The 16,221-nt window shown below is 35.3% G+C and overlaps 1 protein-coding gene and 1 long non-coding RNA gene across 3 annotated transcripts; both read left to right on the forward strand.

The window, feature by feature from the left end:
- The first annotated feature begins 1,012 nt into the window (after positions 1–1,012).
- On the forward strand, positions 1,013–4,155 carry LOC146904231 (uncharacterized). 2 transcript variants are annotated; one of them, XR_015019453.1, is made up of 3 exons: positions 1,041–1,546; positions 2,184–2,382; positions 3,908–4,155. It is a non-coding gene; the product is annotated as an uncharacterized LOC146904231 (long non-coding RNA). The 2 variants fall into 2 exon arrangements; XR_015019452.1 differs by lacking the exon at positions 3,908–4,155 and having other exon boundaries at positions 1,013–1,546; positions 2,184–2,619.
- Positions 4,156–14,457: 10,302 nt separating this feature from the next.
- On the forward strand, positions 14,458–15,629 carry LOC146904232 (albumin-2-like). Its single transcript, XM_085728054.1, has one exon. The coding sequence runs from the start codon at positions 14,531–14,533 to the stop codon at positions 15,215–15,217; it is 687 nt and encodes a 228-aa protein (XP_085584180.1). The 5' UTR covers positions 14,458–14,530; the 3' UTR covers positions 15,218–15,629.
- The last annotated feature ends 592 nt before the right edge of the window (positions 15,630–16,221 follow it).

Consider the following 16,221-nt stretch of genomic DNA (forward strand, 5'->3'; position numbering starts at 1 on the left):
GATGTGTTATTTGAAAAAGCCAATTGTACTGTAATCAACAAGGAAGACAAATCCATTGTGTTCAAGGGAAAGAGAGTGGAAAATGTCTATAAAATCAACTTTTCTGAACTGGTTGACCAGAAGGTCATTTGCCTTCTGTCAATGAATGATAAGAAATGGATGTGGCACAGAAGGTTGGGACATGCTAACTAGAGATTAATCTCTAAGCTTAGTAAGTTAAACTTGTCAAAGGCCTTCCTGATATAGATTATCATTCAGATGCACTCTGTGGTGCATGCCAGAAAGGAAAGATTGTGAAATCATCTTTTAAAACTAAAGACATTGTTTCAACCTCCAGACCCTTATAACTACTCCATATTGATTTATTTGGATCAGTCAGTACTGCATCCTTATATGGAAGTAAATATGGATTAGTCATTGTTGATGATTATAGCAGATGGACTTGGGTAAAATTCCTGAGAAGTAAAGATCATGCATATGATGTATTCAGTAACTTCTGCACACAAATTCAATCTAAAAAAGAATCAAAGATTTTGAAAATCAGAAGTGATCATGGTGGAGAGTTTGAAAATGAGCCATTTGAAGCTTTTTGTGAAAAACATGGAATTGTCCATGAATTCTCTTCTCATAGAACTCCACAACAAAATGGGGTTGTAGAAAGAAAGAATATAACTTTACAAGAAATGGCCAGAACCATGATTCATGAAAATAATTTAGCAAAACATTTTTGGGCAGAAGCAATGAATACAGCATGTTATGTCCAGAATAGGATCTATATCAGACCAATCTTGGAGAAATCAGCATATGAACTACTTAAAGGAAGAAAACCTATTATCTCTTACTTTCATCAATTTAGATGTACATGTTACATTCTGAATAACAAGCTCTACCTAAAGAAATTTGATGTCAAGGCCCAAAGAGGAATCTTCTTAGGTTACTCTGAAAGGTCAAAGGCATACATAGTGTATGATTCAGAGACACTCTGTAATACCCCGCATGTAAAAATTCAGTATCAGTTATTTATCTTAGGGTTTTTTTTAGGGAAAGGCAAAATGGTAATTGCACATAAGACTTTCCGGACCGAATCAAATTATTCCAACGGATCACGGTGAATGTAATATTTCGCTTAAAACTTTCACGGCATTTTATCGGATATTTTAGTTGAGGAAGAGTGTAGAAAAGGGCATTTTGGTCATTACTCATTTAAGGACTATAAAAGGTCAAGCATACAAAATATATTCATTTTTTTTCCCATTCTTTTCTCCCTCATAAAAAATATCTCCTCCCCTCTTCTAACTCTCTCTCTCTCGGCCCTTTTTCTTCTCCCACCTAATTCTCATCATTCTTTCCAAATTTAAGCTAAAATCAACATACAAGCAAACAACTTTGATCCTTATCATATTGTGACCTTGTTAGCAAGTTTTGAGACCTTATGTTGGTGAACCAAGCCTTGGACAGAAGACATGAAAAGAGAGCTGAAGCTTGAGTACAAGAAATTTGAAAGCTTTAGCTTATGATTTTGGATTTCTACTTGGAGCATTAGAAGGTAATCACAAATAACCTGTTATTGCTTTTGGATTCAGTGATGACCCTGTATTTTTGACTGCTAGTAGTATCAGTTTTAGTGTTGTTGCTGTTGGGATGTTATGTTGAACTAAAAGTGCCTAAATTGAGGTATAAGTTGTTTTCAAGGAAATTATCATAAATGATTATTGGATGAAACAAGTTAGACTTTTGATGCAAGTAGTTTTGCTGAAGTGTAATCATGTTTGGTTGTATTCTGGAAAATTTGAACATAAGTTGAATTGTTTAGAGGGAATAAGTTGTCATATAAGCTGTTTTGAGCAAAATGCCTTAAACGACTAAGTTGTGAATTCCAACTGTTGTATAAGTGGTTCATAGGACTGTTTATTCATGTTGGAATTATGTGTGAAAGTTTGAATTGAAATTGATATGCTAGAAGTCATGAGTTTCTAGTTAAGCCGTTTGGAAAATAGCTTAAATTGGAATTTGAGTTGTTTCAAGTATTTTTTTTGTAATGACCAGTTTATGAGAGATATGTTTAACTGGTATATGAGTAATGGTAAAATCATAAGCTGTTTTAGTGATGATAAAAGTGCTTGAATAGTAATTAAGCTGTTTTGGAAGTGCTTAAATAGCCAAACGGCAAACTTCTGGTGCAGGGACTGAAATGGTAATTTTTCTATATGCTGGTTGATGAGTTAGGAGTATGTCACAAGTGGGTTGGACTGTTTCGGAAAAGTCAAGACCTATAAGTCAAGGCATAAGCTATTTTGGAAAATTGATTATGGAGTTTTGAAGATAGCAGAAGCTACAAGTTGTTGATAAGATGCTTTGCAATTTTTCCAAGAGTGATTCGAGGTGAGTTCCTTTAGTTAGTAAACCCACCTTTGGGTAGTAAATTATATCATTAGAATGCTAATATATGATTAAGAATTATTAGAACGTGTTGGCATAATTGTATCAATGCTAGATTCCCATTATTTTGTTCTAAAATTTCTTATGTTGTTGTGCAATACTACTTTAGTCCTAATGTTGGAGGATAGAATTTGAATAGAAGATTGATATACATATAATTTGGAAAATTGAATTGTCACATGTTTTGGTTACTAGTTTACTCTAAATTCTCTTTTATGTTATGAATATGTTTATGATAGTGTTGATGTTGGAGGAAATTGTTTAAACAAGGCCAATGATGAATTTACTTATGTAAATGATTGAGAAAAATATTGGAGTTTAACATTTGCCTTGGTTACTAGAAATGGTTACATTTTCTTAAATAATTTTATAAGAAAGTTTATCATGCATAAATATAGCCATTGTTCGGCTAGAATTTGAAACATTCATTTTATTCAATTATGTAACCAGGAATGTTTTAAGATGCTCCAACATGCATAGTAACATAAACATGTTCGAATTGACATTAATGCATATTTTCTTACTATGTGACAAAGAATATTTAGCAATCCTCCAACTTAGGTGCCATTACATAATTATTGCACATTGACATAAGAGATGTATTTAGAACAAGCATGTCATGTAAACAATTCATGGGTGGATTTCCAATCATTGGAAGTAAAGAATCCTAGTTATGGAAGTTCGGCTTAATTAGTCGAATTTAGTTTATCAGAATATGGGGGAAATCTTATGACCTTTTAGGAATGGCATATGACAACGACATGCCTAGAACCTGAATAGGTTAGTATCAGAATTAATTTCAGAATAAAGACGGAATCACTACGTCTTTATTATCAGTTTCAGGATGTTATTATTATAAGAAATCAATTAAGTTAATGTATTCCTCTCTTTTGCTCCCCGTTAGTAGTGGAGTTGAGAATTATTTCAATTATCAGAAATCATTTCAGTTATAATATTAAAATATGTTTAAACCGTGGCTTTTGCTATCCTCGCCAGTTAGGATACAAAAGGTTCCCGCCAGTTGGAACGGGCACTATCCGTGAGGATGACCCCACGATAATCAGAGGAGTCCGGTATCCCCGTCAGTTGGGTTCCCGCCAGTTGGAATTATTACCGGTCAGAGTGGAATAAATTCCGGGGTTACTCCACCTGGGTTTATTCCGTAAAATCAACTCAGATAATATTGTTTGTTCAACGCTAACATTCCTAACATAATATGACAGACATTATGACTATAATAGTTAGTATGATTTCAGCATTAGTATCAGGATTGAATCAGTATTTCAGATAGCGATCCTAGTTATCCCCCGATCGCTCAGTTAAGCATGACAAAACTGTATAAACCCAAAAAGGGTTGAGCTTAGAGACAGATGGCGATCCTAGGTTCCATGAGATTGCCTACAGCTTAGGATAGGTGGAACTCACTGAGACATCCCGTCTCACCCCAATCCCTTTTATTTTGTTTCAGATCAGCAGGTTGTACGTCGCAAGGAGACAATACAGGAGGCTGAATGTCATATTTTCACATGCTCGTGTCGTACTAGTTCAGATTATTTATTATGGTTCCAGACATGTATTCATACAGCAAATGTACGATCCTGTAGTGATATATATATTTATTCAGTCGCAATTTTTATTATTGTAATTTTAATGTATCCAGAACTAAATTTAGCGCACATTCTAAATATTCTAGATAAGTTTAGTATGGGCGTTACACACTCTGTGTTGAAGAATCCATGCACGTTAAATTTGATGACAAAGAGCTTGGGGATAAAACTCCAAAGCAAGATGAAAGTTTTGCAAAGATACAGGTTCCTGAAGATACTCCTGAACCTGATCAGATAGCTGAATCTAAAGATAGTCCAGAAGCTGAACCCACCTCAGAAGCACATGATGAAGTTGCTTCTGATGAAGCTCAAGATGGCTCTCAGCAAGCTATTCAATTCAGGAACACTTTCAAGCACAAGTCTTCACATCCTGAGGATCTAATCATTGTAAACAAAGATAGTCCTAGAAGAACAAGATCATACTTCAGACAAAAAGATTCAATGATTGGACTGATATCAATGATTGAACCTACAACAGTTGATGAAGTACTTTCAGATGATGGATGGATCTTAGCTATGTAAGAAGAGTTGAATCAATTTCAAAGAAATGATGTGTGGGATCTCGTACCCAAACCTTCTCAGAAGAACATTATTGGAACAAAATGAGTATTCGGAAACAAGTTGAATGAGCAAGGAGAAGTAACTAGAAACAAAGTAAGACTTGTTGCACAGGGTTACATTCAACAAGAATGCATTAATTATACTGAAACATTTGCTCCAGTTGCAAGATTGGAAGCAATCAGGTTACTTCTTTCCTATGCAGTTAATCATGGCATAATGTTATATCGAATGGATGTCAAGAGTGCATTTCTAAATGGAGTCATTGAAGAAGAAGTGTTTGTCAAGCAACCTCCTGGTTTTGAGGATCTTAAGTATCCTGACCATGTTTACAAACTTAAGAAATCACTATATGGCTTGAAACAAGCTCCAAGAGCTTGGTATGATAGACTAAGTAATTTCCTAATCAAAAATGATTTTAAAAGAGGTCAGGTTGACACAACACTCTTCAGAAAGTCCCTTGGGAAAGACATTCTTGTTGTGCAGATATATGTTGATGATATAATATTTAGTTCTACTAATGCATCTCTTTGCAAGGAATTTTCTAAGTTAATGCAGGATGAATTTGAAATGAGCATGATGGGAGAGCTGAAGTTCTTCCTTGGAATTCAAATTAATCAAAGCAAGGATGGAGTCTATGTTCATCAAACAAAGTATACTAAGTAGCTTCTGAAGAAGTTCAAACTTGAGGATTGTAAAGTGATGAACACTCCAATGCATCCAACCTGCACTTTAAGCAAAGAAGATACTGGAACAAAGGTAGACCAGAAGCTGTACAGAGGTATGATTGGTTCTCTGTTATACCTCACTGCATCTAGGCCAGATATTTTATTCAGTGTATGTTTGTCTGCAAGATTCCAATCAGATCCTAGAGAATCTCATCTAACAGCTGTTAAGAGAATCTTCAGATATCTGAAAGGAACAACTAATCTTGGACTCCTCTTTAGGAAATCCTCAGATTATAAGTTGATTGGATTCTATGATGCTGACTATGCTGGTGATAGGATTGAAAGAAAGTCAACCAGTGGCAATTGTCAATTTCTTCGTGATAATCTTATATCCTGGGCTAGCAAGAGACAAGCAACTATTGCTATGTCTAAAGCAAAAGCAGAATACATTTCAGCTGCAAGTTGTTGTACACAACTATTTTGGATGAAACATCAGTTGGAAGATTATCAGATTATTGCTAACAGTATTCCCATTTATTGTGATAATATTGCTACTATTTGTTTGTCTAAAAATCCAATTTTGCATTCAAGAGCTAAACATATTGAAATCAAACACCATTTTATCAGAGATTATGTTCAAAAAGGAATTTTAGATATACAATTCATTGATACTGAGAATCAATGGGCAGATATATTTACTAAGCCTCTAACTGTTGAAAGATTTGATTTTATAAAGAAAAATTTCAACATGCACTTTGTGTCTGATTAAAAGCTTGCTTGCTCCTGGATAGGATTTTAGGTTCTGCAGTCTGTTCAGAAGTTGTGGTCCATCAGAAGCTCTTTATTGAGGTTCTGAGGAAAATGTGCTTCTGATGATGACGTCAGCATCTGAAGTCCAGAAGCTGGATTTTGTGTTTCTGAATATCAGAGTTAGTGGAAACGTTGGAAGTTACTTTTTGGTAACATCTGGCCCACTAACTTGGCAGTTACTCTAAGAACTTCTGACGTGGCTTATTTGTATTGGTGTATAACCTAAAAGGGCAATGATGATTATAAGCTTTGAATGTACTAAACACGCGCCCCCTTATCATTAATGTTGTGTTTGTTTGTCGCTTTCTGAATTGCAAACGTTTTTACTCAAAACACTTAGTCAATTCACACACTACTCACTTCACAACAAACATTTTCTTCTTTCAACCATTCTTGCGAAGTAAGCGCAATCTCTCTGCATCTTCAAATCTTAGAACCCTAAAATCATTATCTTCATCTATGGCATCATCAAGCTCGCGTAAGAACATTCCAGAATCAACATCCAGCATGCAACATCAAGGTGCTTCTGAATCTACTTCTCAAGAAGCTCCTGCCTACGAAATTAAGGGAAGAACCATGGAATTAGAAGAATGGGATTTAAGGATTCCAACAGAGAATCCTGTAGATTTTGAGTCTTTAAAATACCATGGGTGTGATATTAAAGGTTACTACGAAGGACAAGGACTCATGCCGTACTTCAATATGTTGAATGGACCAACATACGAAGCTTTGGTAAGGCACTTCTGGGTAAGAGCATCAATTTATGATAAATCTGCTTCTGAAGCTGAAGAGAAGTAGAAGATCCTTCTTGACCCTACTCTGGCTGGGAAATCAAGAGATGAAATGGGACTTGAACCATACACTGGCATGGAAATTAGGTCAAGCATCTGTGGAATTTTAGTTTTTATTGCTAAATGGCAGATAGCATCTGTACTCATATTAGATGCTTCTGTAAATACTCATGAGTGGATATTCCAGATGCTAGGAACATCCCCTGGAACGAAAGAGTAAACATGACTATGTACAACTCCATGTTGCCAGGAAAGTATGCTGACCTGAGCATAGAAAAGAAGCTGCTTCTGAATATTCATAATGAGAATCTGCTTCCAAAAGGTGGAGGTAGTGATCAACCTTCACTAGGGCAGAAAGTTTTCCTTCATCACTTTATTAAGAAGGAAAAGGTGAATGTGCCTAAGTACCTTTTCAAGTATATGATTGATAAGCTGAGGAAGAGTCAAACGGAGAAAAGATGATGGGTGCCTTATGGAAGGCTCATATCAGAAATCCTTCATCAAGGAGGGATTTTGGACTTACTCAGTAGTGTTGAAGCCTTCTCAGACGAGCTGCTTGACACTAAGACTGGGAAGTTCATAAATGCTCATACACTCAAGCATATGAAGCTGATCAGCACTGTCACCAAGCTCAAATCTGACTTGAGCGAATCCAGAGCTAAGTCTGATCTGATGAGAGACTTTCCACCCATCTGCAAGAAGGATCCTATTGATGTGCAGATACATTTCATCAAGGATTACTACGAGATATATAACAAGGTCATCAGGTTGGAGGATGTACCTGAAGAAATGTATGGTGGTGCTCTGCCACTTGCAAAAGGCAGAAAGTCCAAGAGGAAGGCAACCACTAAGGAAAAGTACCTAGAAGCTGAACAACCTACAAAGAAGGCAAAGAAAGGGAAAGTTGCTTCTGACAAATTAAAGATTGGTAGCTCTGCAATGCCATCAATTGAGGAAGAAGTTAAGGACCTGGACACTGATGTGGTCCTGAACATGAAAACTAGAAGTGGGAAGGTTGCTGCTTCTTCAAATGTGATTGCTCGTGATCAATCTACAGTACCTAAGAAGAAATGGAAGCCTGCTTTAAGGAAGATTAAAGAGTCTCCTTATGTTGTTAAGGAAGTGGAAGGTGTTGAAGCCTCAACAGACGTGGTTATAAGGGAGATGAACAAGAAGAAGGCTGAAGATGCTGCTGCTGGAGTTCTTTAGAAGGCCTTGGAGCTTTCAAAGAAGATTGAGGTTCCTGCATCTAGCATTGTCAGAGAAGATGCGGCTGTTGTTGCTAAAGAAGCTATTCAAGCTACTGAGGATCTTCAACAGCAAGTGACCTCAGAAGCTGGTAACTTATTGATGGTAGTGAGTGCTACTGAAGATGTTCAAGAGGATACTGTTGCTGAGCCAAAAGAAGTAGCTTATGAAGAAGGTAATCCTGATCTCTCACACTTTATTCCTGTTGTTAATGTAGAATCAGATTCACCTTCATCCTCCCAATCCACCTCATCTTCATCCACATCATCATCATCATCAACTGATTCTGATGATCAACCCTTAGGACAACGTTACCCAAAACTCTTAAAAAGCCAATCAACATCAACCAAGACTTACAAAAAGCCCCCTCAGACAATTCCTTTTGAACCTATGTATCCTACTATTAATGAAAGGATAGGTGAAATGTCTGAGATAAGAAACAAAGTCTGTGAGAGACTACCCCTTCACCATCCTTTCCAACCTCAGGTTATTCAACCACTCAACATGGTTGTGCCTGATGAGGTTACTGCTGAAGCCTCAACATCTCAACCAGAGGTTAGCCCAAGCTCACAAAGAGCCTCTGAAGTTGCTTCTGAAGCAGTTGCTAATGAAGAAGTCACTTTAGAAAGCCCCCAACAACAAGCACCTAACCTACAAATGGCCTCTTCAACTAACTCTGTTCAAATCTTACCTGAGCAAACCACTCATTTACATAAAATCTTCATCAAACCAACCTTCATTAAGCCAACATGCATTGATAAAACAGTTTCTATAGCCACATCTATGGATTCTGACTCTAAAGATGATCACATCAATCCACAACCTAACCCTGATCAACCATCTTCATCAAACTTACCTGAAAACATAACCACATCAGAGGCAACTGATATGGAGATTGATCACTCTTTATCCACTAAAGTTACCGAGACTGTCTCTGATCAACCCTCAACCAGCAACTTTCAAACTACAAATGGCCAATCATCATCAATTCTAGCCATTGTACCAGTAGCTAAACCTAAACCTACAAAGCTATCCTCACCTACAACCATATTTCTTGATTTTACATTATTACAGAATGTTTGTGAGAATATTGGACATGAATTGGTTTAGCTTATCCAATCAAGAAAGGATCTGGTGCATACAGAGAGCTATGAGAAGAGATGGAGCAGACTTAAGGAAAGAGTTAACAATGTTTTGTCTGCACTCCAATCAACTTGCAAAGATTCTCAAGCTCAAGCTTAGCAGAAGCTTCAAGATTGGCTGAAGGGTATTGATAGTAGTCTGCAGGAAGTCAAGGTTTTCAGGTCCTGGGTGCACAGTCCTCCAAGTATCAAGGCCATATTCATAACCAGCGCGAAAAAGGATGTCGGAAAGTGTCTTCAGTTTTAAAAAAAAAAATGAAGTTGAATTTTCTGGCGCGGTGGCGCCGCCCTGTTGGGCCGGCCACCACCGCGCCGACGTTTTAATGTTGATCGGAGAAGATAACCTTTGTTGCAGAGCTTCTCTCTCTAAAATAATTTAGAGAGAGAAGTATTTTAACTTATGTTTCACTTATACCTCTTTCTTTATTCCTTGATTTGGTGTAGTTTGGGAGGAGAAGCCTAGGATTATTACACATGTACACTAGATCTGATGGTTGTGAATGATTTATGCACGGTGCATAAGGATTTTCTTATGCACCATAACTTTTGCCGAAATAATGAATTGTTAACTAACTCAACACAAATTAGCCACATGTTTCTTAACCTCTAAGGAACAAGACAAGAACTCTTGAAAGCAAGACTAATCAATTGAGATTTGAGAATCTGTTTTTAACCAAAGAGATATATTCTAACCATTTTTTAATCCAAAAAAATAAGAGGAAGGTGCCTTATATCTTTAATCCGAAGAGCATCAACGACATTTTTTTTTTAAGTTATCTAGGGACTTTTTTTTTAACAACAAATTATCTAGTGGCTAGAAATTTATTAGGGTGTGTTTCGTTCAAGTTATATTTGTAGATTTCTTGGAATAAAATGATATAAATATGTATATGCCAACGTTTGTTATAAGTTTACTAAACTTTATTCCCGGGTATAACATATTCTTGGGAATAGAAAAAAAAAATCCCAAAGAAAAGAAGTGAGAATAAAGTTCCCATGAAGATTGGAATATATTCATGTGTAATTGCCTATTATAATCCCCACTTTCAAGGTTCCTTAGAATATTATAATATTAATCAAACATCTTTTTTCTAAATATCTTGTAAACTTGAATCAAACACACCCTAAGTAAAGAGTAGAGTTCAATATTGAAAGTCCAACCCATATACATTTTTTTTTTTTTACAAAAACCCATTTACATGTAATACAATGTGCATGCATACCAATTGAGTTAAACTTACAACAAGCCTTTATTATAACCAGGAGCATTTGTTATAAACAGAAAAGGCTTCCTTTCCTTCCACATTTCATATATCTATCTATATAATTTTTTTTCCTTATATGATTTGTAATCGTTCAACAGTAATCGAAATTAATTTATTCGATCAATTGAAAATTTCAAACCTTGTTATAAAACTCAAAGCTCATCAATCAAAACATTGACCGACACAGTGCCGTGATACTTGCAATATGTATTGAAAATACTTAAAATTTATTTATATTTTGACAGAAAAAATATATTTTTTTTTTATGTTCATTCAAAATTTTGATTAATTAAAATGTGTATCCAGAGCCGTCTGATAGTGACGTTATTTCCCCTTTAAAAAATGTATAATATTTGAACCAAATTGTAATAGACCATGCTAAGCATGATATTATACAAATCTATTAAAATATTTACTAATGTCAATCTATTCTCTATTTTTTTTTTGGGACACACATCAATCAATTCTCTAATTAAAAAAATTAATAACTACCTCTTTAAAAAAATTAATAACTATCAAAAATACAATCTTATCTCATTTTAATTATTTAATACCTCAACAAATTCATATCTTTTTGTGTCTTTTATTTCATCTCCTATTATTTATCTCTTTAATGAGGGCCAAATAAAACAAACTAAAAAAATATTCAGCCAATTAAAGCAAACTTATTCTTAATCAAAACAAATTTCACTACAATAGCTCACTTTCTAAACAAAATTTACCATAATAACTCACTTTCCACTTCTAAATATTTAGAGTAAAAACAATCTCCAATAAAAACAAATAATCTATTATTTAATTATGAAACTTAATTGCTAGCAAAAATACAATTATGTCATATACTAACCATTTCACACCTGGTTTTTTCCCCCACATGCTCTAATAATAAGTGCAACATAAATTAGGCTTCTCGCCTCTATCTCTACCCCATCCACCGCCTTCAGCCAGCCACCTATACCACAACCAAACTCCTTCTTCTACTGCCCTAATCCCAAGGACGAGTTAGAGAAGAAAAACGCCCAAAGATTGAAAAAAAGCAATTTCTACACTAGATTCTAAAGACACGCACCTCACGAGCCCCGGGAGCATGAGACATAGAGTAATTGCTCTCTATCAAGTTACCATGTGCCTCGTGCATGGTCTCAAGAACCCTGTGCGTATTGTTTTTTAAAAAATACAGATTTTTGTTTTATTTTCCATGCGGGTTAGGGAAAAGCCTATAATTCCAACATAAACCTAGCAGGAAATATGTCTACTGACTGAGCTCCTTCCACACATTAACATTATTTTGAATTTGGCGATTCAAGAGGATGGGAAGTTTAAGGAACATTATTTAGAACTTGGCGATTCCATATGGTGCCTTGCTTGCCATATTAAATGATTTCTCAATAAAAGACTCAAAACATCTATGAAATTGTCTGTTTTATGGAAGAAACATAATTACGTGACTTAATTTAAACCATTACAAAATTCCCCTTAAAACATGAGCAACTTCTCTAAATCTCATCTATTATGACTTAAATGACCGATAAAATGACTGAAAAGTATATTAAAAATAACATAAGATGATCTGCCATTAGAGCCTCGCATTGCGAGATAGGACCATATAGAAAGGTGTTTGTTATTGGCTCTCTCACATCACAGGGTATGAGCCGCACATCGCGAGTTCTCACTGACATACAAAATAGGAGCTTATTGTCTATCTCACATTGAGATTTGGGTTCGCATTGCGAGCCAACTTTCCCTAAAATTTTGAGGAAAAGCTCGCCTATAAATACCAATAGCCTAGGACACTGGAAAACTACCTTGTGATGAGAAGACGAAAGCATCAACAAGATTTCAGAATGATTTGAGCGAGTGGTGGTCTTTTCTGATTTTTTTTTTATTCACATCTATTTGTATATTTTTAGAAACTATGAGTAACTAATCCTCTCTAGGTTAGGTAATGAAAAAAGAACTTCCCTGTAATTATTTGATTATGTAACTTTAAATGATTCTATGAATTTCATTTGATTACTTTCCTATTTTATTCAGTTAATATTGTTCTTAATGCTTTTTATGCGTTTGTGAATGTCCATAAATCGATTTAGGTCACCATGATTATTAACCCTATCTTTGTTGATGCGACCTATTTTAACCGGTCAATTATTGATTAGAGTAGAGACATAAACTAGTGATAATTGTTTTGTACTCTGACGATCTTGAAACTTCAAAGGTTATGGGTTCACCTAAGAGATTATGGAACAATAACTATATAAGAGAGTTAGTGACCAAGACATTGGCCTAGATGTTTTGTTCAAATCAAAGTATAAAAATCAAGTAATAAATATATTAATCATAATCATAGTAGCGAAGTTTAAATTAGATAATACATGTGGAGACGAATCTTTTATAAATATTACTACTTATCGATACACTAGTACACTTGCTAGTATTTTGTTACCACTTATCTTGCCAAAAAAACAGGGGGATTGGCATGACATGTCCTGTTGGTTAAAAAATCATTTAAAAACACTTTTTCCCAGCTAGATTTTGCTATTGAGTAACACATATTTTTTTTTCTACTGACATCAATGATTTTCTTACCTAAACATTTCATCGGTGAAACTTAAGAAACCTTAACCTAATAAGGATTAATAATAAGAGGATAAATGAAAGGGGCGCGCACACACACACACACACACAAGATCATTGTTAGAACTCTTCAGATAGGGTGTACTCAATTCAGGTTGCATTAGACTTTCACTCAGGTGATATGATAGGTGGCAGAGTTATCCATTTGCTATTGAGTAGGGCTCCGTCCAAAGTTCAAATGTTCTCTTGGTTGCTTCTCCTGGATAGAATCCCTACTACATATAATTTTAGTAGGCGTGGAGTTCTTACCATGCCGATTGGCTCTGTTTGTGTGCTTTGTGGGGTTTCTATCGAGTTTCTTAAACATCTCTTTATTACTTACAGGCTGGCCTTTATGGCCTGGTATATGATTATTAGGTGGTTAGGTTGTGAGTGGGGTTTGTCTTTTTTAGGGTTTTTTTGGGTTTAGCTTGGATAAATAAGATTAGGAGAGGTCTCTTATTATTATGGCATACTGTTGCATGGACAATTTGAACAATGCATAATGATCTTGTGTTTTCTCGTATGACACTAGATGTGGAGGAATGAGTGGGTGGTGGAACGAGTTCTTTCCTGGAGACGATAGTCGTGTTGTGTGTGGGGTGTTTGGGTGCATTTGAGTGGGTTTTTTGGATCAGTTTCCTTTTCGGTATGTCTCATCTCTTTGGTGGAGTAGGCTTGATCCATTCTATCTTGTTTTTTTTGTTCATTTGGTGCATTTTCATCCTTGCCAGGACTCGAACCTACACTTTTAGCATCCCAACTCCTTTAATCCCTTAACTCAAACCAGCTGAGCTACTCAATCCCCCTTAAACCAATGAAAAGATAAAAAGAGAGAAAATAAAAAGAAATAGAAAAGAATGAAAAGGAAAATAAACAAACAAAAATAAAGAAACGGAAGAAAGATAGAAAAAGAGAGAGAAGAAAGAAAAGTAAAAAGATAAGAGAAATTAAAAGAAAGAGATATGGTGTTCAATTACTAGATGTCAACTTTTTTATATTTACCTACAAAAGATTTCCAGCAATATATGTCAAATTTCTAAGGAATTTTCCTCGAATATAAATCATAAAATTTTGTAAAAATAAAGGAATAATAAAAGATGAAGAGGACCTGAAGTTTGTGGAAGGAGGAATATATGCAAAGGTCACATTGGCATACGATTTTGGAAGGACGAATATATATGCAAAGGTCACATTGGCATACATTCTTATCAACATCGCACTTCTAATGTTGGAGGAAGACATTATGAATTTGTTCTTGACTTTATCTCAACATTTTGTGTCTATATATATCCTCCTTTTTCCTTTATTTGCTCACACAATATCCTTCCTTGTTGAAAAAAAATAATTCTTCCTCGTCTAGACCCTAGTAACTTCACTAAACCTAAGATGACAAAATCTGGTTACATAGATGCTGCATTTCGTTCATCTAGGAACAATGAAGCTTACTTTTTCATGAATGATAAGTATGTCCTATTGGATTATGCTCCAGGAACTTGCAACGATAAGATTTTGTATGGGCCGAGTCTTGTTCGCGATGGGTTTAGATCACTTTCTCATACCATATTTGGAAGCTATGGAATAGATTGTTCCTTTGACACCGATAACAACCAAGCATTCATCTTTTATGAAAACTTTTGTGCTCTCATAGACTATGCACCATACTCGGGCAACGACAAAATAATCTCAGGCCCTAAGAAAATCGCTGACATGTTTCCTTTTTTCAAAGGAACCGTGTTTGAAAACGGAATAGACACTGCATTTAGGTCAACTAAGGGCAAAGAAGTTTACTTATTCAAAGGATACAAGTATGCTCGTATAGACTATGGAACCAACCGTCTGGTTCAAGGTATCAAGAACATTACCGACGGGTTTATGTGTTTCCGCGGCACGATCTTTGAGAATGGAATTGATGCAGCTTTTGCTTCTCACAAAACAAATGAAGCTTACTTTTTCAAAGGAGAGTACTATGCACGTGTAACTTTTACCCCAGGCACAACATATGACTACATTATGGATGGTGTGAGGCGCACTCTTGACTCATGGCCTTCTCTTCGCGGCAGCCTGCGGTCATAAACTTAACTGCACTCACGCAGTCGGTCCGTTGGGTTAGTTTGATCAAGATTGTATGGCTTAGATTTAAGCTCGGTAATTTTAAAATATATAAAAAAAATTAAAGACCGCCTTGTTTAGCTTATCAAATCAAGATTAGACGACTATCAATGTCCTTTACGACGTAGAGAATCCAATTGGTGGCATAATACCTCGAAAGAATTAACCGTTGGTATTATAGTGTGATATATATATATATATATATATATATATATATATGGTCACCATGCTGGTATGAAAATACAATGTAATATGTGTGTCATCGTCTGCTTCCGTTTCTTGATATGTAATAAAAGTGTAGCTCCTCGATGTTTTCCACACATATATTAGTAACTGTTTGAAATAAATGATTATGATAAATTTAAGGATAATAGAACTTATTCATAAATTTTGTTTATAGAGTGGTTTAACAGGTACGTATGATATTGATATGGTAAGCAAAGTGAGTTTATTTGATTTGTTAATGAGTGTATCTGTTCATTACTCGATATATTTATGTAGCATGCCCACAATTTATGATTATTTGATTATATCTGTTTATTTGATTAACACTTATATTTATGATTACTTGATTATATGGCAGTGTTTGTTTGAAGTTTAAATACATGGGTAGGAATGAGTATACTCATGCTTGATACAAGAATGAGAAATCATTATTTCAAAATGAAATAACTTCCATTAACGTTCAATAATATTCTTGTAAAATTATTCTCAAGTTAAAAGGTGAGAAAGTAACAAAAAAAAGCCTCTCTCTCTCTAAATTTTTTTTCTTTGCCTTCTTTCTAGAATAAACCCCTTTTGTTTCTTCCCTCAAGCAATGGGGAGGTGAAGATGTTGTTTGATTTGGAGTTTTTGTGTGACCAATGGCGATGGGTGTGTATGAATTTTGTATACGTTGGTTGCTTGCATTGAAGTTTAATTTAGGTGGTGAAGTTGATTTTGGTGGTGGTGGGTCTTTTGGGTGTTGA

The sequence above is a fragment of the Medicago sativa genome, chromosome 7 (assembly GCF_051527215.1).
Source record: "Medicago sativa cultivar Bolivia chromosome 7, Bolivia_mono, whole genome shotgun sequence".
Classification (NCBI taxonomy): domain Eukaryota; kingdom Viridiplantae; phylum Streptophyta; class Magnoliopsida; order Fabales; family Fabaceae; genus Medicago; species Medicago sativa.